This window comes from Odontesthes bonariensis, chromosome 7 (genome assembly GCF_027942865.1).
Source record: "Odontesthes bonariensis isolate fOdoBon6 chromosome 7, fOdoBon6.hap1, whole genome shotgun sequence".
NCBI lineage: Eukaryota > Metazoa > Chordata > Actinopteri > Atheriniformes > Atherinopsidae > Odontesthes > Odontesthes bonariensis.
The window spans coordinates 27,989,047-28,015,758 of NC_134512.1; the positions used below are offsets into that span (position 1 = coordinate 27,989,047).

General features: G+C 41.7%; 1 protein-coding gene across 8 annotated transcripts in view; it reads left to right on the forward strand.

Moving 5' to 3' along the window:
• LOC142384281 (unconventional myosin-IXAa-like) overlaps positions 1-26,712 on the forward strand; it is a 128,075-nt gene that overhangs the window by 81,320 nt on the left and 20,043 nt on the right. For all 8 annotated transcript variants that reach the window (XM_075470401.1, XM_075470404.1, XM_075470403.1 and 5 more), the window contains 11 exons: positions 505-594; positions 8,767-8,883; positions 10,571-10,705; positions 18,299-18,420; positions 19,556-19,697; positions 22,362-22,557; positions 22,871-22,990; positions 25,732-25,807; positions 26,010-26,150; positions 26,296-26,335; positions 26,456-26,578. In XM_075470401.1, the coding sequence (XP_075326516.1) occupies positions 505-594; positions 8,767-8,883; positions 10,571-10,705; positions 18,299-18,420; positions 19,556-19,697; positions 22,362-22,557; positions 22,871-22,990; positions 25,732-25,807; positions 26,010-26,150; positions 26,296-26,335; positions 26,456-26,578 (1,302 nt within the window). The remainder of the gene's footprint in view (positions 1-504; positions 595-8,766; positions 8,884-10,570; positions 10,706-18,298; positions 18,421-19,555; positions 19,698-22,361; positions 22,558-22,870; positions 22,991-25,731; positions 25,808-26,009; positions 26,151-26,295; positions 26,336-26,455; positions 26,579-26,712) is intronic.

Here is a 26,712-nt window from a genome sequence, read left to right on the forward strand (position 1 = left end):
GTGATTCTGGAAAAAAAACAAAAAAAAAAACAATGAATCTAATATACCAAAACAGCACAGTCACTCACCAGTTTGCCAATTTTTCAAGCTGCCAACATGCGCTCCACAAGGAGAAAAATAAAACAATTTTGTTAAAATCAACTTATTATCAGTGGTTGTGAAATACAATGTTTTGATTTTCTCAGCAGACATCAAATCACAGCGGCACGATATCGATATTTCAGTCTTAATATCACGACTTTTTTTTTTTTTTTACTTGTGTTTTTGGCAGACGCTTTTATCCAAAGCGACTTACAGGTAGGCAGGTCAGGGGGTCCTTAGGCAAGACCTCCTACTGGAGGAAGTACCTTTCATGCAGGGGATTTGAACCCAGGTCACCTACACGAAAGGTGGCAATCTTATCACTACACTATCCAGTCCCCTACATCTCTGTTTCCAGTGACACTGACCTTCATATTGCCCTTGTTCATGACTTTCTTTTTTTTGATTGTCTTCATTTTCCAGGTGAAAGAGGAGATGCTGCTCGAAGCCCTGACAACCAGGAAGACGGTGACTGTTGGGGAAAGGCTCATCGTGCCCTACAAACTTGCAGAGGTGACTTTTTAGTTGCCACACGATCGGCACCAAACAAGCACAATGATTGCTCCTAAAGGAATAAAGCCTGTCTGATCCTTTACTGCCACCACACATTCAACCCCAAGGGGCATTTGGCAGTAGTGAAGAGGTTACTGTGTGGTGCGGTGGCCAGTGTGTCTCAAGAAAGAATAGTGGAGCCGAAGGTTTTGTTATGAAGCACGTCAGCTGTAAGGGAGATTCTGTGTTTGTGTGCATGCTGTGGAGCATGTTGAGGAGGATTGTTGTGGCATTCCCCCAGCCCCCACCACTTCTGTCTAAGCCTCTTTTGATGGGGGTCTCTTCCTCTGCAACTTCCTGTTTCCTGTGGAGTCAGGCAACAGTGGTGTTTCTTAACCCTCCCCATACAGCCCTCTAGACTTGTAGTCTGGGAAATATACCTCTTGGGTGCCTCGGCTTGACCCAGATAGGCTCCACTGAAGAGCTGTAGTGTTGTAGTGCAACAGAATGTTAGCATTCGGTGGTTTTAGTTTATCTCTCTTGTCCCCAAAGCCTTTGGTGGTTCAGTTGAGAAACAGGTTTTTTTTTTGTCTGAGGAAGAGGAAATTTACACATGCAGTAAATTGCCTGTCAGCCAACGCAGCTACGAGCTAGTTTAGCCCAACAATAGTTGTTCCCACTCTCCCACACCCCATTGCTCCTGTCATGTGGTCTTGTCTTAGGAATGTGCAACCTCCACTGGAATATACAGCGCGCAGGCCAGAAACCAGATCCTTGTTCATTCTGTTTGTCTCTGTCTCCTTACACATAAATTAACTTTTTCTGAACCGGCTGTGGAGCACAGGCCCAGACGGCGTGATCAGAGATATAGTAACGAATGAGTCTCGCAGCTCTGATAAACTTTGTCCTGCGGCCTCTGTCGTCATGCCATGAAAGTTTTCCTCTTGTTATTCTAGACATGGTTTGATCTGAGGTCGAGGGATACACGAGGACACGCAGAGAGAAAAGCAAAAAACCCAAAGACCCTCTAAGGTCCCTGTTCATCACGAGAGACAAAACTAAAAGTGTGGAGTAAAAGAACATCAGCATAATGGGAAATCCCCAACTGTACGGCCAAAAGAGTCAGACACTGAGACATTGAATCAGCCTGGGGAGTCAGGGGGTCAGTGGATCAGTGATTCTGCAACAGAAGAAGGGGTTGTTTTTCGAATACCTCTGTATCTTTGTTAGGATAGTAAGTTTATGCTAAGAACGTGCCAAGAAACATCGCGATTTAAAATCAAAGATGGAGAATAGAATTACTGCTCGCTCGCAAATAAGCTAATAAGTGTAGGCGTCAGTGTATTTTTACCAGAACAATGTTACGAATGCTTTATAAGGATGAAATTAACTTTGTAAAAAAAGCTTGACGATGTACAGGAACAATGCTTTGGTAAGATGAAAAATAACAACACGGGACATCTTTAAGGCAAACTCGTAGAGTTCAAGATTGAAATTAGCTGGCATGTTCTCAAAGTTTTTGTGCCTGTGTATGTATTCCTAGCCTGGTCATTCCCAAACTTTGTCTCAACCTTTAAATAGAGGACTGGCTGAAATGTCTTTGCGTGCGAGAACTGCCCTGCCTCCTAAATCTTTGTATTCAAATCGGTCCTCACTTAGATGTAAAAGGGTACAGACACACACACACTACATGAATAGTGAAAGTGAGGGCCTGCCCCGATCTGACCGAAGGCCGTGGGAGCGAGTTGAGGCCACCTGTGGAATCCATAACACGCCTGTTTTTATACAAAGGAAACACAGGGGGAAAAAAAGAACCTGGCAAATGTTGCTGTCTCTTCTCAGAAATGATTTCTTCCTACTTGGATAAGAACATTTGAGAAAGTGTGTTAGGCAGCTGTCCCATCCACCCACAGCCGTCTCGGGGAGTTTTGGATGAGATGTCTCAGTGTCTGACCATCTGAACCTCAGGGTGCTGCACAGCAGAGGCTGGCATTTCCCTAACTTTCTGCCAAGAACAATTAAACAGAGAAAACTTAGTAGATTGGATGATGCTGTCGCTGAGTTAGGTGTAATACTTGTGTAATAAATGCCTTGAATTTAGTTCCGGAATAAGTTGAAGTAATTTCCTGTTCAAGCTGCAAAAATTGTGCTTCTCAACCATTTTGTCACTATTTTTGCTCATGGCCTCTGAAAAGACTTTTCACACCTTCCACAATTGGCTCAGTGGTTAGAGTGGGTCGTCCTTTAACCGGATGGTCCGTTGTTTGATTCCCACTCTAACCGCTCAAAAAGATTGACAGCTGGAGGGGTGGCAGTCCACCTCCTTGCCAAGGCTGAGGTGCCCGTACCCCCATGCTCCCTGAGTCTCCATGAGTGTGTGACCGCATGCATGTGCATATGTGTTCAACAGGTGCTGAACTGGATGGGTCAAAGGCGGAGGAGTAATTTCGTGTTAACATTCGTGTGTGCAAGTTGGGCATTCCTTTGATTGGAATACACATTTTCCAATCAAAGTGCTTCCCCCACTCTTAATATTCTTATTAAAGCAAAGATGGATGCAGAAACGGAAGGAAAAAAGCTCTTGGCTTCTGCAGTAATGAGTTCGGGTCTGTGTTTTGAAAATCAGCAGTAGCTCTCTTTATTCTTCCAAAGAGTCCCAGAGCAAGAGACGATGCCGCCGATGTAGTGTGTTTAGGGATAAAGTGGTAATTTGTCACAAAAAATAGGAAGAACATACACAACCTTCAGCTGCACTTTTTATGCAGTTGTACTTATCAAATGCGAAGATGCGCTTTGTCTGTCTCGCTTGAGGAAAAATTAATTGAGTAAATTCCTTTAAAGCTTTGAAATTGCTTTCCTATGTTAGATGGATTGACAGTCAACCTTATATTTCCAAGTGGAAACTGCAGAGGCATTTTGGTTGATATTAGAAGCGAGATAAGTTTGTAGGATGCTTGCTGTATAATGTAAAGAGTGCACACGCAGTTGTTTCCAGGAAGCATTTACCTGCATTAAGCACTAAGAAGCAGAGTCCGTATATTATATACACAGAGCAAAGCAATGTGGAAATCCATCCATTTCCTATACCTGCTTAAAGCTGCCGTCGGCAGGTTTTCAAAATTCCGAGTCTAAAGTCGGAAAATTCGAACTGATACAACTTTCAGGTCCCTCCTCCAACCTCTAACAAGCTCCGAATCGCCCCCCCAAACCCCTCACCCTCTGTGGACGAGGTTGTGCACGTGAGTTCACACCAGTGTGAGCGCACACAAGCTGGGGCAGACTCACGCTCAGCAGCGTGTGCACAAGCTGTGATTGACAGGTAGGATTCCTCCACCCTAACTTGATTGGTTAAAAACAGCCGGGAGCGCTCGGTTTTTGCAAGCATGATTACAGGCTTCAGAGGGAGCTACAGATTTCGTTATTTTTCCTAAACAGCCTATTTAATATTCTACTTCCAGAATCCCATGACAGTTCAAGCTAATATGACTAAAAAAAAGTTGCCAACCGCAGCTTTAATCCAGCTCGGGGTCGTGGGGGGTCTGGAGCCTATCCCAGCTGTCATAAGGCGAGAGGTAGGGTGCACCCTGGACAGGTCCAAAGTTAAAATCACAATAAATAAAATACAGCAAATCTGCTTTTTTGAGTTTGAGTTTTTACACTTTTTTTCGCCAACGATTCAATAGCATACGGAGGGAACGATTAACGTCGTCTGTTGAGTCTGAAACCGAACCAAAGGTTTGTTAGATTGTTTTGGAAATGATTTTGCTGTCATAGGACTACTTTGGAAGACAATGTTTGCCCTGTTATGCGGCTTAAAAGATGTAAAAGACGGCTTCTGTTGCAAAACATCTGACAGAACGACGGAGCGAGACATGTTAACAGAGAAGTTAATCTCCCGTAGCAGTCGCTGCTCGTGTCGGTAGATGGAACTTTAATGTCTTGCCAAGTAATTTGACATTTTTCGAACTGGGCTCTAGTGCGACACAAACTGTTTTTCAAATAATATTTGAATAACAGTGTTCTCCCACATCCTCTATCGTGCCTGAGGTGTATTTTTAAAAAGCAGTAGAATGCTGATTATAACTTTATGAATGTAAACAAACCAAATGTCTAACCTCACCTCAACAGCTGAGGTTAAACTCAAAAAGAAGTTATCCAGCTAAATTAGATTATATTTACTGCTGATACTCTGCACTTTAACTGCTTTTTGCATTTATTCACTACTACACTTAACATATGCACATACTCTGCACTTTAACTGCTTTTTGCACTTCTGGTTAGATGCTAAACTGCATTTCGTTGTCTCAGTACCTGTACTCTGTGCAATGACAATAAAGTTGAGTCTAATCAAATCTAATCTAAATCATTTGAAATTACACGTTTCCACTGGCCATGCAGGGTGCCAAAACTCTTGACCTTTGTGTGGTTTAGCTTAGGTTTAGAAAAGGTCCATCAGTTCACATGAGTGTTGGCCCAAGTCTGCAAAGATAATGTGAGCTGTTACACTCTGACATTTTCGATTAGAGTTCCAGATAATTCTCACACCACCACTTCCTTCTTCCTGTTTGAAAGACAGAAACGGGTAGGTGTGTGTGTGTGTGTTTGTCCTACTTAAGCACATTGCATTCTTATGCGAAGAACCATTTTATCTTAGTTTAAGAGAAACTGAAGATTTATGGTGAGCATATAAAACAACACGCTTCGTGCAAGGGGACTGTAAAATGTATGCACAGGGACACACATGCTCATATGGGCATTGACACAGACGGCAGGTACATAAATGCTTATTGAAAACATGCAAGTTAATATAATTTGGTGAAACACACACACGCGCGCACTCAAAACATCCTGCTGTGAGAAATCTTGCAGGCCACGTGCTGCGTGAAGTCATGCTGGTGTTTTACACCCCCTGTGGTTTTCAGGCAGAGGAAAAAGATAAATGGCGGCGCAACAACTTCCCCTCTTCAAGCCATTTAATTACGAACACCACAGAGACTTAGTTTAACAGCCACAACTGTTCCAGTTAACAAAAGTCTCTGATAAAGTCCTTCTAATTAAAATTGCCGTTTCTTGGGTGGCCCCCTTCAGTAAAACATTTTCAGCCCATTTGTTTCCAGCTATGTTTCCTCCTTGTTCCTCACCGGTCCCATTGTGTTGAATAATTAAGTTACATGGCAAAACACGGAGACAATACATGCTCAGTGAGCACGTCTCATCTGATCTGCCACTCCTGACATCCTGCTGGAGCATTTTTGTTGGGATTCTTCTTTAAACTTTGAATTATTCATGATACTCTTGCATAACTTCATTGGAACAGGGACGTCACAGGCCTGCCTGCTAAAAATATCGGGAATGATCAATAATGCAGGCGTGAAGAGACAGGCTTTAAAAGTGCGGTTTTGCTTCGTCATGCCAGCCGGCTGCGTGTGGCCTCAGCAAGTTTCTACGAGTCGTTTCAGACTTGGTGCGCCTGCAAAGGGGGTTCATAGTGAGTTACAGAAGCCTGGTTTTCAAATGTTCCATTCCAGACTTTTATGATTATTCATTTTTTTCACACTTCTGTAACTGGCCTATGTTTTAGAGACTTGTAAATAGTTATTTGTTTTGGAATGCAAAAGGAATGTTTTAGAGCAGTCTATGGTTTGTACTCTCTGTAGCAACCTATAAGGTAAAGGAGGAAGACCCCAGTGTCTTTGGATCCAAATGACTTGTTGTAAGGCAATAAAAACACCATAAGTGTCTTTTGGAATGTATAAAAACGCTCATTCAGCTAAATGACCCGACAGCCATCTTGACATGAGAAAATGTATCTTGTCATTCTCACTACTGCTTGCTGTTAATAACCATATTTGATGATAAGACAGGGATGATTGCTGGAGTTGTTACCCTCTCAGTCTGTGTTGTGGCATTGCAGTTCAAAGTGAGGCATCGAACCCGCTGAACATACTTGGTCATTAGCATTTATATGAGTATGACTTTGCATCTTTGCTATCGCAAGTTGTTGACATAGAGTCATATGTTTTACAGTCAAAGAGTCTTACCTTTCTTTTCTTTTTCTGATTACTAGACACACAAGTTAGGGATTCATGGCAAGAAAAAATGTTTGACCCACTTGAAGCAGATTTCTTTTGTCTTGTTCCACTTGCTTTTCAATAACAACGCATATCGCAGCCAAAGCACATGCTCTTCAGTCCAAGTCAAAACAAGTCACGTTGGCTTAGCATGCTTTTTGTCATATCAAAAAAGAATACATTCAAGTAGTTGTTGTTGGCTTGTTGAGATGCCATAATTGGTCTTCTTAGAAATGTTGTTTTTCTACGGATCAAAACGTGACCCAATTAAAGATCTGCTGGTCTGGAGGTACTTATGGCTCTGGTTCCTGAGTAAAAACATCAAAAGTGTTACTGAGGTGCTAAAAGCAAGACCAGTAACTGAGTTTTGAGCAGTCAGATGGAACATCACTTTAAAAGGCTTAAAAAACACAAGATAATTTCAACAATAAACTTATGATAATTAGAAACATTCAGGTTTTATGTAAAATAATGAACCTAAACAAGAACAGCTGGAAGTAATAAAACAACTTTAAAACTTGTATTGTAAAACAGTAGAAAGGTTTAATGCTACAAAGAACCGTTTCAGTTTTACATGCTCTGATAACAAATTCACGGTTACTGTGTGCAGCTGGGAAATCAGCAAAGCACCAAAAAAGGATTGAATAGAAGAGTGAGTGGCATCTGCACTACTGGGCAAAATATTATCACCCACAGCTGCAGAGGAAACCCTGCCATGAGTGTAAATTAGGAATAAAACAGGCCCTGGAGTTGAGCCTTGAGGGACACCAAATGTTTCTTGCTCTAGCTCAGATAGATGTAGATGCATATTGCTATTAGTCTAGAAAGTAACGTTAGAATTAAATTTCATATATTACTGGAGTGGTGGAATTTAAAACAAGAGGGGCATCAGTCCTAGTTTTGTGCTCGTCTTGAAAGCCTGAATGATGCATGCAAGAAATAGCATGCGAACAGAAAAATGGTTGGCTGATTTGAGAAGCCCGTGCGGTTCATATGCATAACATAGATTTCCAGATTGGCATCAAGGCAAGAAATGGATAAAAAAAAATGCATGTCACTCTTAATTCTCTTTATAAAATAAAAAAAGCTTTGTTTTGTTTTAGTTTTTGCTTTAACGTTTTAGTTTGTGTATGAATATAGAAATCAATGTTGTGTTTGTCTTGTCGAAGCTACTGCAGTGGGCAGGTGTTTGGCTGTAATCTAGTCAGGTTTCCTCTCCTACACTACCTACAATAGTTGTTAAAGGACCAACCACTCACACTGACAATAGTTTCTGCAGAGCTGCTAAAGAAAAAAAAAGAAAAGAGAAGATCAAAGTGCTTTCCTGGCTCCACAGCTGGTGTCTCTTCTTTCAGCACCATGATGCAACACCCGCAAAGTGCAATACAATTTAACATTGAAACTCTCTGGGGATTATAATGGAAGTGAATGGGCTTCCAGGTGGTATTGACCCTTTTTTAACGGAACATGTTATAGCAGGAAATGCAAAGGTGTTATAATGATGGCTGCATTCCACATGAGGGAAGGCCCTGCTGCTGTGCATTGTGCTGGTTCATTGTCAAAGTTTACTGAGGCACCTAAAGTAGCTTAACCACCGTCGGTGTCGACAGTACACTTGTGCTTGTCATGCTGTGACAAGCCGGACTGTCTGCTGTGAAAAAGGTCTGTGTCTGATGCACACGAGGAGGAGGTTGGAGCAGACGGATGAGTTTCACACAAAACAGCCAAATGTAGTTTTACCAACGCATTAACGTTCACATTGTAGTTTTTTTTTTTCTTTAAATCCTTAACATATTGTTTCACCAAACAAAACAAAATTGAAAACTACGATTTTCCTGTAATCTTTAACAGTCAACCAAAGCAAAAAATAAATAATTCAGCCAAGCTTCAGGTCAGGAAATACATGTTTTCTTCATTTTGGGATCCAAAGGGGGGAACTTGTTGTTCTGTTGGCACGATGAAAACACGGCCAGTCAGGAGAGGGTAGTTATTCCAGCAAGGCAGTGAGCAGGAGTGATAAAAACACGTTCCCAGGATTGGCTCCTTTTGCAAATAACAAATTCCATATGCTTTTGCTCAAGACATAACCAACATGTTGTTTTTTGTGTATATTCGTGGGTAGGCGGGTACAGTGAGGGACTCGATGGCCAAGTCACTATACAGCGCGCTGTTCGACTGGATTGTGTTCAGGACAAACCACGCCCTGCTCAACAACAAGGACCTGGAGGACAATTCAAAGGTAGGAAACCCAAAGCACACATGAAGACACACCTACAATATCTGGCTGAAAGGAGATGATTATCCTCCACCAAATGAAATGTTTATTTCTTAATAAAAGTGAAACCAATAATTCACAAAGACAACTTAAGGCACTCTAACATGTGTTTGTTACTTTATTTGCATCCTTTTTGGACTTTTTCAATATGATAGCATACAGTATATTGTCTTTTAGATTCATAGACTCGGACGGAACAAAAATACCAGATCAAAGGTCTAACAAGACCAGAAGCAGTGTGTCCACTATGAAGCTTATTATTAAAAAAAATGTACTGTCTGATTTAAAAAATAAATAATTAAATTAAAAAAAAGCCATTTTCCAAAAGTCTTTCATTGTTCTGTTCTCTTTCATATAACCAAATTTAGATATATTGTTTAAATTTGTGATGAATGAAAAGATATATGGCAGTATTTTTATTTCACAGTTTATCGTTTCCGTAATTATAAAAAAAATCACAACATGAATTATTATTATAATTATAATAAATATTATAATCTCTAAAACTGAGCATATACAACATCTCCAACATAATACAATTGACTACATTTAAATAGGGCATGTCAACGCTCTATTTTTCATACCTTTGTTTACTGTTTTTTTTCTTAGTCTTTTATTATGCTCTTTTGTGTGTGTGCATATTGAATTGGCAGCTGGCAAGTTTTACCCAGTGGGAGCATCTAAGGAATTAGAAAGCATATAACACTGTGTGTCTGTGTGTATATCTCTGTGTCTATTGGTCTGGTCTGTGTGCCAGGAACATTTGGACAGATGGCATCAAGTTCCCCTCAGCTCGTTTTACTCCCTGTGGTCCTCTGATGTCCCAGTGCAATGTGTGTGTGTGAGAGGGTATATGTATGTGTGTGTGTGTGTGTGTGCTTGTTTGTATTACTCGTATTGTGAGGATGTGGGGACAAAACAGCCACACTGAGAGGATTTGCTTCTCTTTCAGGAACAATAAAATCCCCATAATGTAAATCATCAAAGATAAAGGTCAGGCAAGCAGTGTTTCTGGTTGTAGTTAGGGCAAGTCTCCAGGAAATGCATGTAAAGTCTATGTAATGTCCTCAGAAGTGATGGAAAAACAACTTTGTGTGTGTGTATATGAGTGTGTGTGCGTGTGCGCCTCCCTTGGCACTCGCATCAAATGTCTGTGTGTGTTTGTCTCGGGGTCGATGAGGTTGCACTTGGTGTCAAGGTCATGGTTCTAATGTCAGATAACTGTGTATACATGCAGCCTGTGTTCATGTGTGCTTTGGTCGGTCGAGTGAAAAATACCCTTCAGAAAGAAATAAAACAAGGCTCGACGAAATCGAATAAATTGGAAACACCTTTTATAGTCCATTTCATAATTAAAGCCATTCTCCAAGTGAGAGCCTCCCTGAGATGGTGCACAGCAAAGATATACGATGGCATGAATCTTCCTGACACACAGCAACTGCAACTCTGAGGTTGTAAAGAATGGGATATAAAAAGCAGCACATTATTAAAACATAACTAAATAAGGTTGAAAAAGCATCATGAATCTTACAGCTGCTTACAATGTTGCCAAATAATCATTTTTCAGATTTCTATCACATTTTCTTTCATGGCTGGTCTCAGTAATATATAAACTGTAGAGACTTTATGAGCTGTTTGTCTTTCCCGTCAGATCCTGTCTATAGGAGTCCTGGATATCTTTGGGTTTGAAGACTATGAGAACAACAGCTTTGAACAGTTCTGCATCAATTTTGCCAACGAACGGCTCCAACACTATTTCAACCAGCACATCTTCAAACTGGAACAGGTACAGTCCTTTCAATTCCTTTTTTTTTTCTTTCCTTTCCTTTCCTTTCCTTTCCTTTCCTTTCCTTTCCTTTCCTTTCCTTTCCTTTCCTTTATACAATAGATATTGTGCAGCTGCTGATAACATATTGTTGCGTTTTGTGTTTTGCTGTCACTATGACGACACACTATCTGCTTCACTGTGCCACAATATGTGGTGATGTCAGTTTATGGTTTGCCGTCATGTCCCTGTACTGTTACATGCTGCTCAAAAACACTTTGATGTTTGTGAGCGATCGTGCTGATAGCGTGAACTATGAACCCACCAAGCCTCCTTTTGAAAGGGAGGACTTTTCCAGTTTTGCTTTATATGTCACACTGTTGGAAGTGAATGGCTGCATTGAGGGAACCTCTGAATGTACTTTAGTACAGTCATGTAAGAACAGTGTAAGAAGGGAGCTGCTTTGAACGTAGTTTAAAGTAAAATTGGGACGGGTTCCATTGAAGTGGCACCGGTGATAAATAAGCGCTAGCATCAAAGTCTGCCTCCCAGACAGTAGAAGAGTAACACAAGAGTAATGCAAGGAAAGAAAATGAAATTTGGGACATTGAGGGAAACCGAAAAAAAAGGCTGTTTTGCTGTTGAAACGATGTCGCTCTACTTGCTTCTGTTGTAATTTGAACATTCCTGAAAGCATCTGTTAGCTTTGCTGTACTAGCAGCAGAAGAGCTACAAAGCAAACATGAGAATTTAAGTTGCCTTCCTAGATGTACTAATAAAATGTAAAGATAATCTTTTATTTTTGTTTTTCTGTCATATACCACCAGCCTTTATCGTGTTTCATATGTACAAAGTTCAACATCCTTTCATGTGAGGTTGCTTAGCGCTAAACACCCATGTCCCCTCTGACGTTATGATGCTAACAGCTGTAATTATGCAGCTATGTTAAAATAGCAAGCATTTCCATTACAGTAAAAAGGTCTGAGGAAAATTGCAGAAGGCGGTTATGGTACTGGAGTCAATTAGAGCATGTGATCAGCATCTATCCTTCATTTTACCACTAATTTGGCTTTGATTTGACTCATCTCAGCTACAACAGAGTGACGTCCTCTCTGGCATTGGAACTACCTCCTCCAGCTACATTTTGCAACCATTATGCTTGTTTACCAATGTATTAGGCCTGCCAGGCCACTCAATATTGTGTGGGTATGTTTTGTTCTTATTCATATCCACAAAGAAAGCAAGACTGAGAGGGGAAAAATGTTCACAGATATTTTGGGTGCTATAATGACTCCTGATCAGCTGGATTGTGTCGCAGTGGCTGTCAGTTTTCATCTCCTCTTGCTGAATGCCGACAGGCCGTGGCAGCTTAGCAGGCGGGCACGTTGCTGTCGGCCAAAGCAGGAGCGGAAGGGAGTGAAAAAGAGCAGTGTTTCGGTAAACGAGTGCAATAACCCTCACCCTCAGTAGAGATTACAGACTGCCAATCAGCCTGCGCTAATGGCTGTGTTATCTGTCTCCGACTGTTAGCCCTCAGGCTGCACACACATCCATGCACAGAGACCTTTACATACACTGCAGGACGTGACATGTACTAACAAACTGGTTTTGTTAGAATAAATTATTTACTGTCTTCCTGCTTTTTACTTAGCAGGAAGATGCTGATTGTAAAGAAAACACACACTTTGACCTTAATGAACAATGATTAGGTTTTTTTTTTTTTTTTTTTTTTTTTTGAGATAGCAGGTGCTTCTTGATTAAATATCGTCTTAATGAACTTTCTTTTGAAGGTTTGTTCCATGTCCTATGTGGAACTAATAAGTGTCAAAGTGCAGCTGAGACACTCGCCCTCACAGGATGGTGCCCGGTATTGTTTCAGCAGAGTTCATGTTTGTTATCCTTTAATCACTGGGGGTCTCTGAAACTTTGGCTATCTGCCATCTCTGAGTTTACTTTACAGGACAGCAGTTGAGGTGGAGCTGGGCTCGGGGCCCCTCTGAGACGGGCTTTTGGAGCTTACTAATCGAGGGTTGCCAGATCTCAACTGATTTCTGTTTATTTGAATAAAGTTGAGCGTCATTTTGGGTATTAAGCTCTCTGCACCTTGTCTGTGGTATTGTATTCTGTTAGCAGTTGTTGACCTTAGATCAGCTGACACTTGCCTGTCGAAGATACAGAAACTTGCCTGGCTTCCATAAGCTGCAAGCTAATCATTACATTGCTGTATTTTTTTTATTCATATTTTAAGCTTACTGAGTTTCTTTTATTATTTGAAGAGTATTTTACATACTGGATTACATACAGCTGTGACTAAGATGAGGCTGTGATGGAAACAAAGCTGAACCTCATGAATAAAACAGACCATATACTGCAGTCTGCATCTTCCAGTCCCCTGCCGCTCCACTTTCTTTTTCCTCTTGCTTCCAGACCATTGTAGGAAAAAAGTAACACATTTGTTTTTGCATGCAAGCATTTTTTTTTAAGGCGCAACCTCTTTTTATAAACCTTTTAATTGTCACATAAAACTCATCAGGAATTCCGTGTTCGCATTCAGTGTTCTTGGATCGTGACTGAGTGAACTGAGCTGTGGGAGTAAAAGTGTCTGCTCAGATCTAAAAAGAGTAGGCGTCCAGAAAAGATCTACTGTCCGTGAATCCTCTGTTATGGAAATAAAAGTGAACTACTGCTTTGTATCAGCCTGCACTCCTGATTCAGAAAGGTGATTCTGACTATCCGTCAGTGGTGTTTTCCTCCTTTCTCCTCTCTGGGCTGTACTCTCCTCCAACCAATCAGTTGTCCTTATCAGCAGCGTGTATTTACCTTTGGAACTGCAGCCAAAGCTAACAGCACCTGACCAACCACAGCCCTCAGCTGGATGGAAGGAGAGTGTGTTTGAAGGCTCTGTGCTCCAGTGTTTGCACTCAATGTGCCAATTGGTGCTTGATTTCTTTTCACTGTTAGGACGATTTACCAAAGCGAGAAAACATACGATGGCCGCCGCCCAAGGCAAAACAGCGTCATGTTTAACTTGTGAGATATCAAGCTGGCTCACTGAAATCTAAAAACGTGTGGCCGGGTATGCTATCTTCTACATGGAGAATTCTGCCGCTTGCTGTTGAGTTTATGGTCAATATTCAACATTAAGCCAGGGAATCTTTGAGATTTCATCCCTCCTTCCTTAATGGGATCTTCCAGACTTTACCTGATATGTGCAGTTGTATTAAAGGTAATACTGAATAAGCATTCAGTCTTTGCAGATGTTAAACTCTATGCCTTGGCAAAACCCAGTTGCTGGGCATTTTTAATAGCAACCAAGCCAGCATGTCTTTTTATTTATTTTTCTCTCTCTCACTCTGTTTGTACTTCTCTTTCTCACTGTCGCTCTTACCAGGACTGGCTGCATCACATTTTTCCTCCTGTCTTCTCAATGAAAACACTCCGCTGTCATAAAAAGAGAGACAGGGTGTGTGGGTAGGAGAAATGCAAAGATAGGGAGGATAGAGAGGAGACGGGGGAGATGGCGGACTGCACGTAACCACATGCGGGCTCCCTCACCTCTACAGCAGCCAAACACAACTCAGGTTGTCTTTGTGCTGCACTGTGTTACGCAGCAGAGAGCAGAAATACACAGCTAACTAATGGATGAACGGATGGCCACAAATCCCCAACAACCTCATTGACCACAACACAACTCTCTGCTTTCTTCAACGCAGCGGGAGGTTGTTGGGAATTTTATTGCGTGCACATTGGCTTTAGCCTGGTATTTGAGTCCATTTCAAGGGCCTCGTATCCATTAAATCGCTCTGCGTTTAAAGAGATCAGCAGACATTTTAATGTTAATTTACCTCATTTCAGCTTGTTAAGGGACAGTCGGATATATGTAAGTAAGCATTAAAGTCCATTGTATTATAGTGGCGCAGGAACTTTTTCAAGTATTATGTCAAAGCTGAATTGTATCGGTTTACTGATGTCATACAGTAAACTCAGTAGATTTCATGTTTTCTGTCCACTGCTGACACACACCTTATTCCTGCTCTGTTAGCTTGACTCAGCAGAAGCTGGCGTTCATTACTATTTCATTCCCTAAACCGGTTTTTGTGTGCTTCCAGACATGGCAGTTATCCACTTTAAGTTATTTATTTAACCTGTGGTGAGTGTCAGTGTTGGAGAAAGACATTATCAGATCTTTCCCTTAAGAACATGTAGCAAGTAGCCATTTCGAAGAGAAAACGAGTTATTAACCCCTCGGCTAAACATGGATGATTGAAAAAAAATTGCATTATCCTCTTTTCTGAGTTGTTGAGGGAATGTCTGTTGAGGCTGTTTGGTTTGTGAAATCTTAAATGCACTATATAGATATAGAATATTTCTGTACTGTTTAACTGACTATTTAAATGACCTTTAGTACCAACTAAGCAAATTAGGAAACCTACAGTATGACTGCGGGCCACAATCTGCTGATGATGCCTTAACAAATGTCGGCGCAATGGAAAAACAAAGCTAGTGTTTGGTTAAGATCAGCAGTGGTTGTTAATCCTGGTCAACCTTGGTTAAAGTTTGTAAAGCTACTAAGAGTAAAATCATTACTACAAAGGCGGGTATCGGTGGTGATCCTCCCTCCTTCAGCTTGATTCTGCACAGAATCAATCCATTGGACTCAACTCCAGTTCTCTGAGTATGTGTGTGGCCCTTTAACAGCCACAGCGTACTTCTCAGCCTCTGCTCTTCACAAAGTCTGTATGTGCGCATGAAGTTCCCCTAAAACTTTGCCCTTCATTTCACTGAGCCCAACTCTGGTTCTCTGAGCACGGGTCTCGCCTTTTAGCATCCGCAGTGTCTCATTTCAACTCGTCTCATTTTTTTTGTCATTCCTCGAAGCTTGAGTTTTTCTGCAAACTCTGGCATCCATGCAGGAAAGATGCTTTCGTGTGAGGAAGGCAGATTAGTTTGAGAGCTACATGGCAGAATGCATAGCCAGTTGGTATACGGGTGTGTGGTCTTTTCACATTTCCAACTGCTTAATTCTACGCCTTTGAAAATAATGACTATCTTTAGTTTTGATTCTGACAGTAATCCGTTGCTTCAGAGTCCAATCTTTATACTCCCCAGCAAACTGAAGCCCTTTTTTTTTCTTCTTTTTTTTTTTTTTAACACTGCTGTTTAGTCACAATACTTTGAGTTCTCTTTTCATTGTGAGTGTAAGATAGATCTAAGTTTCACCACTAAACACTGCTATGAGAACCCCTGGCGATATTCCTCTATTTCACCAAACATTTAAGTGATTTCTGATGAACCTCAATCAAGATTTCTTTCTTCTTCTGCACAGATGATGTTTCACGACTATCATTCCTGGCTTTAAATGATGGTTTAAACTTTCCGTGCTTTCATTAGGCTGAAATGATGTATGATGGTTTTTCTGAGCACTTGCTTAATTAAGCTTTGTCTTAGCTTAGTGAAGTGAAACCCACAAAGATCAGGTTTCAGCAGACGAGCAGCTGTGTTCTCTGAGATGCTCTGACTTACTATACTATAATTAACATGCCGCTGTGGCTTTATGCTGTTTCCTTTGTTTGCTCAAAGAAGTCGGACATTTTCATTCTACCTCCTCCATCTCAGGGTTATAATTGAAGGTCAACCTTCAGGGTGCTTTTGCTCTGTTTTTCTGTGTCTTTATTAGCAATCTCTTCTGTTCAGTCTGAAATAACGCTTTCACTGGACCTCTATGGATTGTGTTGAATCATTACTGAAGCACCGTGTTTACGTGCTTCACACACTGAGTCAAAGCTTCACAGCTTTCTGTCTGAGGAGCCGGGCCGTTTACGTTCATGTGCGTACGTACTGTAAGGAAATGACTGAGTGTGTGTGTGTGTGTGTGTGTGTGTGAGTGTGTGTGAGTCTACCGCTTCATCAGTGTGTCTGCTTCTAATTGTCTCTCTTTCTCTGAGTCAACACATGTGTTCACAAACTGTCTCACAGACGCAACTAAATTAGCCAGATGAGCTGTATCAGCCATCGCTGAGCGCTCGCCTTGATGAGGTTTAACCCAGGGAACACACGCATGCAACTTTTTTACGGCTCTGTTTTCCTTCTGCACGATCCGGTTCAACTTCTGTACAAAACCAAACCCTCCACGTGCCCTGAATGCTTCCTCAGTGAATCAACAACCTAAAAAAAGAGAAGAGGAAGGCAGACATGTTGCGTATTTAATAGTATGTTCCAGCACTATTTTAAAATCGCTCGGCATGTGTTGCAGATAGTTGCCAAAATACTTCACATTTCTGTACTTCATTATAATGTTGTTAGTTCAAAAATACACGTCAACTCCGATAAAAACACACTGCTGAAAAGGGTGTAAACATGCAAAAATGAAGATATTCTTAAAGAAATGCACCATAGGTATACAATATGTCCAACACACAAGCTTGCATTCCATGTGTATAAAATCTCTAAGTCTACACACGCTGTGATATCGTAGCTTGGTGTTTTTTTTTTGTTTTTTTTTGGCACAAACCATTCTTGACCTTCCTCTGTATGCTGGATGTTTCGTGCCTACATACAGTACAGGTTATTCTTGTTGTGAATTAGTTTGTGAGATGCGTTATCTTACTTTCTCATGTTTGCGTACCTGAATAAACAGAGTCCAAGGCAAAAAAAAAAAGCCCTGAACACATGCACGCTCTCCTATTATTTATCAGAACTGCGTGCACAAGGAAGGGTATAAGCTCGTCTTTTCAAGAGGGATGAATAGTTGTGTTTGCAGTGACCCACTGGTTCCAGTAGCACGAGAAGTAGTCGGCTGTTCTTTTCGCTTCTGGCATCGATCAGCCCGATACGAAGCTCCTTCTCTTCCACCAACCGCCCCGCTGGAGCCGACTCAGGGTTATGAGTGTGTTTGCTCTTTCCAAGCAGTCCAACAGCAACACGCGGCGCGACCCGTGAGCTACTGGAGCAAGAACTGTTTATATGCCTTTCTCAAATGTACCACGACAACAGCTTCCCTTGGAGAGGAGAACGTAACCCACACACCCCAAAAAAAAAAACACTCTGACAACCACACACACACATTTTTCCAGCGATCATCCCAGCTGGCGGGGCATTCCAACTGGTGTCTTTCACTGGTTTCTCCCCTGTGGCTATTAAAGGGGACATGGGTCATATACCTCTGCTGTCATTGGCCCCCAGGGACATATACGCCTTACCAAAACACTTTTACTGACCGCCAACAAGCAGCCAGGTGTTTTCACAGACGTTCAATTCGGGTTTTTTTTGCTGCAGTGAAATCATCACCTGGATTTTTGATCCGTTACCGTGGAAAGTATTCTCGAGTATTAAAGTTTCTGACGCCTGTGAGTCGCACTGTTCTGTTTGTTATCATAGTCAGTGTCCCATCTGATAGTCTCAGCACTGGAAACTATCTCTACCATGAAAGAACCTCTGAGAAAACCACTTAACCCGTAAACTGTAAATAACTCGGTGTCAACCAGAAAAGAAGTGAGTGTTCCCTTGATTCCCCCCCCCCCCCACACACACACACACACACACACACACATCTTCCGCTGCGTTTGCTTTGTGTTTTTATTGACTGGAGTCCTTTCTTTGTGTTTCTCCTTGAAGGAGGAGTACAGGGCAGAGGGCATCACCTGGCACAACATCGAATACATCGACAACAGCGGCTGCCTCAACCTCATCAGCAAGAAACCCACAGCTCTGTTCCACCTGCTGGACGAGGAGTGCAAGTACGCCACCTGCTTATTTCAATAGATACCGACCTGTCCGGCCTTGTTCTCAGTATATCTCAGTATAGTAATCAGATGGCAGTAATCGGACTGCTTTTTCTGTGGTGAAATTTTCTGCCGCAGATCAGCACTTTGCCCCATGAATGAAATCCAACTCACTTACCCCCCCGCATGAAACCCCACCAGGCGGTACGCACAAAGCTGTATTTTTCTTTGTTAGCTGTCATCTTGACTGCCACTTAGCATAGCTGCTTCATCTGGATCTAATAACGCCTACAGTTGACCAAATCCTGTGCGTATACGTGTGGGTGTGTGGGAGAGGAGAAGGGGTCACTTTCTGAGAATCTGGGTCAAAGGGGGACCTCTTCTTAAATAAAGATGGGCAACTGTGTCTCTGTGGGGGTTTATGGTGCTAGTGGAAGAGGCCTCATGCTGAATGTTTAGAGAGAGAGGAAAAAAAGAAAGAAGGACACTTAGAGAGCTCATCCTTCACAGTTACTGGAGCTAGTGAGGCTTCAGGGCCTCTTGAGAGATGGATTAGGTTACTGCAGAATAGAGGGCTGAGTGCGGGGGGTTCATTTCTCCAGTAAAAGCATCAAGCTTCAGAACCCCTGCAGATATTCTTCAACCAGCAGTGTGTTTCAGAGGTGCAGGGAGAGGAGGTTGAGATGATATGAAACATCTCTTGGAATGCTGACTCAGCCAGCACAGGTTAGTAGCAAATAGGTCAAATGTCCATAAATCAAAGGTGAAACCACCAAAGAAGCAAGAGCGAGTGGAGGCAGTGCAGCCCTGGTTAAACTAAAGCCACAGTGATACGTTTGTGACAGAATGGTTACCCGGAGAGGAGCACAATTTATCTGTGTGTATATTCTCTCTTTAGATTTAAACAGTCCCCTTGAGAACTCCAGGATGTAGTATTCAGCTGCAGGAAAAGCAGCAGCAGATGTAAAATAAAACGAAGAAAACATTAAATGTACCATAACTGTTGTGTGTGCTATTGCATGTCGCCTCTACCCAAACGTCGCTGCGGAATAACTGCTAAATGAGAGTTTACTGGAAATGTCTAAAGATGAGTATTTACCATATTACAATTTGGATCTCATTCGGATTTAAATCCAAAATGTTTTTCCAGTTTCCCCCAAGCTTCCAATCAGACCTTGCTGGACAAGTTCAAGCGTCAGCATGAAGGAAACAGCTACATCGAGTTCCCTGCCGTCATGGAGCCCGCCTTCATCATCAGACACTACGCTGGAAAAGTCAAGTACGGAGTCAAGGTGAGATGAAAAAGCTTCGCTTAGACGTCCTTGTTTTGTTCACACTCTGGGTCACTGAGTGGACGCATCTATTAATGAGTGAAAATAACTGAAGTCATAATTCTTTAGTGCTCGTGTGATGCTACAAAATTGAGTTTAGGGACACTTTTGTGTGGTTCTTTGCCTTCCAAAAGGACGGAACTGTTTCTCCAAGTAACGCGTCAACGTCCCTGATCTTTGTAGCCTCCGCGGTGCTGTGTGTGTCTCTGTGGATTGTGGCGGCAACAACACGGGCAGGGTAAAAAAAAAAAAAAAAAAAAAAGGATTTATGTATCACAGTTATGGATTAGCAGCCTGACTCTGCCTGCTACATTCATAGTTGCAAAGTAGCCAAATATGAGGCATTATGAGTCATCCGTCTGTGACATGCCAGTCACAGTCTGAAATAATAATCGGTTCAAGTGTTCGCCAAGATACCGAAAGCTTCAACCATTATGAACGCAAGATCAAAAATTTAGTGGAGAAACCAGCAGCAGATCTACTTGTTGCCGTGTCGACCTATTTCTGTGGCTCGATTTTATTCTCTCAGCTGCGTTTTGATAAGAAGCACATGTGCTGGAGTGGGCTGAGCGTATTGTTGTTTCGCTGTATGATATAAATCCATAACAGCTGGTTATCATGGCTGTGGAAAAGTATCCCGTATCAGCTGGAAGCCAAGAAGTCGTTTAGGTGTCAATTTTGCAGCGGGAGCTTTAGTCGTGTAATGACGTTGAACACACAGCTGACTTGTATCATACGGAGAGTGAGAGAAGATTTTGAAGGGTTTATAGTCCATGGCTCTGTTATCGCGGCGCAGCTTCAGCCGAAGTTTTTCCTCCCTCACAGACAGATGGGCCAGAGGACACGGGGCTTGTATTTCTGAACTCATGTGGGTGTGAGGGGAATTTTCTCCACTTCACATTTAATGGGAAGTGAAAGGTGTAGGAAAGAGGAGTTTGAATCATTTCCATGCAGTCACGTGAAGAAGGAAATCCACCGTCTTTAGATTGTTACGTTCTATTTGTCAGGATATAATTAGGTCTTAAAATACTAAGTGCACTCCATGACTCAGTAGCTTGCAGAACATCAGTTTCCTGCATGATGTTCATCAGTAGTCTCCCACGGAATTGTGAGTGAACTTCAGGTCATTCAGGTTTGCAGCATTTGTTTGTGCACAGCTCTCTTAAGGTCCCGCCACAGCGTTTCAGGTTGAGGTCTGGACTTTGACTGGACCATTGCCACACCTTGATTCTTTTCTTTTTCAGACATTCTGTTGTAGATCTGCTGCTGTGCTGGGATCATTATCCTGTTGCATGACCCAGTTTTAGCCAAGCTTCAGCTGTGAGACAGATGGCCTCCAGAATTTAACTGGAACATTTAACTCCAGAATACTTTGGTATACAGAGGAGTTCTGCAAGGTACCCGGGTCCTGTGGCTGCAGAACCAGCCCAAATCATCACTCCTCTACCACCATGTTTGACAGTTGGTATGAGGTGTTTGTGCTGATATGCTGTGTTTGGTTTTCTCCAAACGTGCTGCTGTGCATTATGACCAAACAAATGTTCCAGAAAACTTAAAAGTTTGTTCAGATGCAGCTTTGCAAACCTAATCTGTGCTGCCATGTTCTTTTTAGAGAGAAGAGGCTTTCTCCTGCGACCCGTCCAAATAAGCCGTACTTGTTCAGTCTTTTTCTAATTCTACCGCAGAGTCTGAGACGTAACTCTTGGGTTTTTTTGCAGTTTCCCCAAACATTGCACAGTCAGACCTTTGGGTGAACTTGTTGGGATGCCCACTTTTGAGAAGATTGGCAGCTGTCTTGAATGTTTTCCACTTGTGAATGATTTTTCTCACAGTAGAATGATGGACTGCAGATAGTTTGGAAATTGCCTTATAATCCTCCCCAAATTGATGCGAAGCAACAATTAAATGCTCCAGACCAGCAAACGGCAGAAACTTCTGCTTTTATAGAGCTGCTCGCGCTTGTTGAATGCTGCTACTTCACCTTGAAAGTGTTACGGAAGCAGTAAGAGTGCAATCGGTGTTTCTACATTCTGTCTTAGTTTTTGTTCAATATATAATGACTTGGTGTGATATGTCATGTATTGTTGTTTATCTGAGGTTGTACTCGCCATATTTTAGACCTGCAAAGGAGCATGAAATTATTTATGTCCTGAAACAGTAAACCTTGAAAATGGACAGAATGTTAAGACTAGTTTGACTTATGAATACGTATATTACTTAGAACATCAAAATGCTACAAAAACTAAAAAAAAAAAAAAAAAAAAAAAAAAGAGGTCTCATTTTCAAAATGTGAAAATGTTCCTTTAACTGTTGAACTTAATTCCCGTAATTATGGAGTAACAATAGTGAAACATTTGCCCATAAGTAGTTGTAAACTCTGCTGCCAAGTGGTTTTCCACTACTTAACAAACAATAAAAGTCATTATAGACACTAATTGCTGCCATTGTTTGTTTTGATACTTGAGTTGTGTGTTTTTATGATTAAATGAAAAATGTTCCCCAGTGTTTACGGCCAATCATTTACTCGAGAGGTTAAAAAGAAACAAAGGGTAAAGGTAATGGTCCTACAAACTCAAAGGTCTCAGGAAATAACCACGACCTGGAACGGGACTTTGCTTTGTTCAGGACTTCAGGGAGAAGAACACTGACCACATGCGCCCCGACATCGTTGCCTTGCTTAAGAGCAGCAAGAACGCCTTCATTTGTGGTCTGATGGGAATCGATCCCGTGGCAACGTTCCGCTGGGCCGTGCTGCGGGCGTACTTCAGAGCCCATGTCGCTTTCAGGGAGGCCGGCCGCAGACACACCCACAAAAAGAAAGGTGAGGAACTTGGAAGAGTCAGAGTTTTGAAGTAGGTGGAGTTTAGCTTGGAACAAACAAGCGAGCAAAAAACACGATGGTCTGTCTCGTGCTAAAGAACACTAGTCAGCATTTATCAGTACAGTTGGTGGATTGTTGTGATTAAGCCGACTAGCCAAGTTCATTATTACCAATTTAGCTTTTTGTTCTCCGTACATCTGGTCATGTTCTTTAAGAGTGAGCATAGTAGAGTTAAACTCCTCTCTGTATAAACATGATGAAAACTTTCTTTCCATTATTAATCAAATAGAAATGCTTTTGTTTTCTGTTTTAGGGAATGATGCAGCAGTTCCTTGTGCTGTTGTGAAAACTGTTGACAATTTCAGTTTCCTTCACCATCCTGTTCACCAGAGGAGCCTTGAGATCCTTCAGAGATGTAAAGATGAGAAATACAGTGAGTAATTATGCGTGTTTCTGGGAACAGAAAATGTGAAGGAAGTGCTTCTGTTTATCGAAGCTTAAAATGATAATCGTACAAAAAGTGCAACCTTTTTTTGAGGCTGGTTTTCACACATTTTTATGTATTGGCAAGAAAAATAGAGATTCTCTCTTACGAAAAACCCCAGTGAACAGAGCATGGAAATTATCAAGGCAAAAGAGACTGACTGAATGACTGCATGTTTTATTCAAGCTTCTTCGTTCAGTCGAGTTGCCTTTTTGAAGCGGGAAGTAAGTGGAGCTGAAATGATTTGAAATGTAGTTAGTTTGAATCCAAAGTGATCTGCAATCTTCTTCATAAATGTCCATGCATGGGCATAACTCGGGTTATCCAGAACCAATAAAATGGGGGTTTATGATCTGTTTAGTTTGATTTCTTGAACCTGCAAACATGCAGTCAGACTGTGGGATCTAGATTAAAATAACTCTGGAAGTTTAAAGGACTGCATTTGTATAGTCTGTATTATTTTGAATAAAAGTGTAGACTTAATGATGGAAGGTGGGGAAATTGGTAATAGCTAAATTGAGGTTTAAATGCTTCCATATCTCCTTTTTTCAATCCAAAGCCTCAATCAGAGAAATCAGTCCTTGCCTTTCTTCTATAAAGTTTTGCTTCTGCACCACTCATGGTCTTTAGTCTTTCAGTAAGATAGTTTTTAATACGGCAGTTGAAAGGGAATCAAGTATGTGGGTCATTCTAAGCTCTGGACAGATTGACTCACCTCGGAGCAAAGCTCGTGACCAGTAATACTCTCACGCACGAGTGATCACACAAACGACCAGCCGGGTGTCAGGACACACACAGATTTTCCCGTCATCCTTGTAATTAAGTCTTTTCACCACCGATAACCACATTTGTGTGGCGGAGCGTGCCTCGGCACCGAAGCATGATTTTACACCTCCACATCAGTGTAGCTTACAGCATTAGTCATGATGAGTCCTACAAGTCGGCCACATGCAGGAGCTTTTTAAAAGAGAATGGGGGAGGGGGTTTGGAGCATGAATTTCAGTTGGCATCATGGTTTTTATTTTTTGTCTCAGTTCCACCATCTTCTTGGGATACACATCCACGCCCTCTAAATATGTTAGTTAGAAATGTTACCAGTCGCTCTAAAACAAAAAGCCTCATGCGGCCACAGACAGAGACTCTTTAAGTTACTGATCCTAGCTGAGAAACTTCCCGAACACGTGAAATTCTGTGCCAAACACGCCCTGGATATTAATCCGGTCAATAGAACAGCTTCTTTAACTGAAGCTGTGTATCGACCACAGGATCTTGAATGGGTCTTCCTCTCTGCCCCCTTCATTTCAACTACCAGAACCAGCAACTTAACAGAGTTCTGGGGAAGAGATTTTTTTTTCAGCAGTTCTGAGTTCTCTGAGAAACGAATAAAAACTTCTGAACAGAAGTGGTTCAGATTAGAAGGAGTTGATGATGAGCAATAGAACATTTATCTTCAATTCTTTTACAGCATTTGTTCCTTGGAAACGAATAAAAACACCCACATTCTGTGGACGTGTGTAACATAAACAGTTTTTGAGTTAATACACCTGAGGCAAACTTCCGGGCTGAACCGCTCTGATCAGCACCGACTCTTTGCTGAGGAATGTTGGCAAAGAGTGACACATTTCAGTGGCTTAATTTGCCTAACGTATCCCGTACCTTATCAAAAGATCTGAAAAATGCTCCACGCTGTTTAAGGTCTAATGCACCTTCATTATGATCACAGGCTTTGTTTGGGGGGGAAAAAAATCAATAAAATTAAAAAAAAAAAATGATTGAATATATAAATAAGCCTTCTAAAACATGAGGGTTTTCTGTTAAACTTAAAAAGCTCAGTGGGATATTTTATTTCTCTGCCTGCCTTAGGAGAGCTTAAAAATAGGAAATGAAAAAAATATTTGAAAGATTGAGCATTCATCTTTTATTGGAAACTATTGATTTTCCTCCTGTGTCGATCAGTGTTTTAAAGGGATATTCTCTGTTGTTTTTGGGGGTTTGTGTGAAGCAGTTAGAGCGCTTTCAGTTTGGAGAATCGGGGATTAATTCTGGCGGGGGAGCTAAGTTAAGAGCTACTGTAGAAGGGGGGCCCACAAACGAGAACATTTTCTCCATGTACAACATCTCAAACCTCAAATATCAGAATTTCGATTGAATAGTAAATTTTACTTTTTATTTTTATTTGTACTATATCTTAACTGTCCTATCCTCTCAAAGCTGCCTATGGACAAGTGTTGAGAATTAGCACTTGTGCTAAAACATTTAAACAATGCATCTGGTACGTCCAATGTAATTGCTGTCCATATCAAATAAATAGAGAAATAAATAAATAAATAAAATACACCACGTCACTTTTGTGTGAGACACTTCTTTACTTTGTCACTATTTTCTCAACCAAAAAACATCCCTTTACGGCCCACTTTAAAGCAAGAGAGAGATTAGATTTTAGTATTGGACTGAATGAAAAAAGCAGGATGGAAGAAGGTGCAAGGATAGTGAGTAAGTACAGGCTGAAGGCTCCGAGTGAAATTCATTGTGTGTGGGGTGAAAGTGAGCTTAAGGTGAAGAAAAGGTGGTTTGGGGGGTTTCTAGAGTATTTAAAATGACAGTAAAGGAAAGCGAAGATCAATTCAGTGAGCTCTAGTTCTCATTTGTCTTTCCTTTCCTTTGTGTTCCTGACCCCTCTCTGCATCTAGACATCACCAGGAAGAACCCAAGGACACCCCTGTCAGATCTTCAAGGAACTAACGCCCTGAATGAAAAGGCCAGCTGGTGAGTGCCGGACGATATGAGTGTTGGAGTCGAGGACGCCAACGGGAACCAGAAAATCGACATTCGCCCCTGAATTATTAATATTATATCAAATTACTCTGTAGTGTAGCTGACTTGAAAATAAGTGCTTTTAGTGGTCCCAAATCTGCTGGAGAATCAATGCCATGTTGTCACCCCGCTCCCGCTCCCTTTCCTTCTGTAGGGATGGCTATGGCGTTGGATGTAATGGTCGCAGCTCCAGATCAGGTCGGTTCCCTTCATCGGGCCCCACCCTAGAAGAGGATGGGATCTTCCTCAACTCAGCCAACAGCAAGCTCCTTGAGAGAGCTCAGGGTATCCTACTGTGAGTGATACAAACAGACAAACACACACACGCTAACGTAAAGTCATAAGATTCCTCTAAGGACACTGTTACAGGGTACATTTTTAGGGAATAAACTTTGCTGTTTATATTGGCTGCTTTAAAGAAAACTGTGTCTCATCTTTAGGAGAAACAAAAACTGCAAAGCTAAACCATCCCTTCCCAAGGTAAGACACTAAAACGACCTAAAACAAAGCACGTGTTTCAGAAACAACATGTTAAAAACGGGTTGAAAAAGGTTGAGTACAGTATTGCACGTTTCATATGTGATCTGGCTTTGTGTTAAGCACCTGTTGGACGTGAAGTCTCTGCGCTACCTGAGCAGTGTGACCCTCCACGACCGCATCACCAAGTCTCTACTCCACCTGCACAAGAAGAAGAAACCGCCCAGCATCAGCGCTCAATTCCAGGTCAGTGCTGCCGTCGCCATCTGCTGGAAGACCTGCTGAAGTACACCACCGTTAATCACACGGGAGACTGACCAAAGCAGATATCCGTCAACCATGAACTTTCTCATTCTTGAATCTCACATGTTAGATATTTA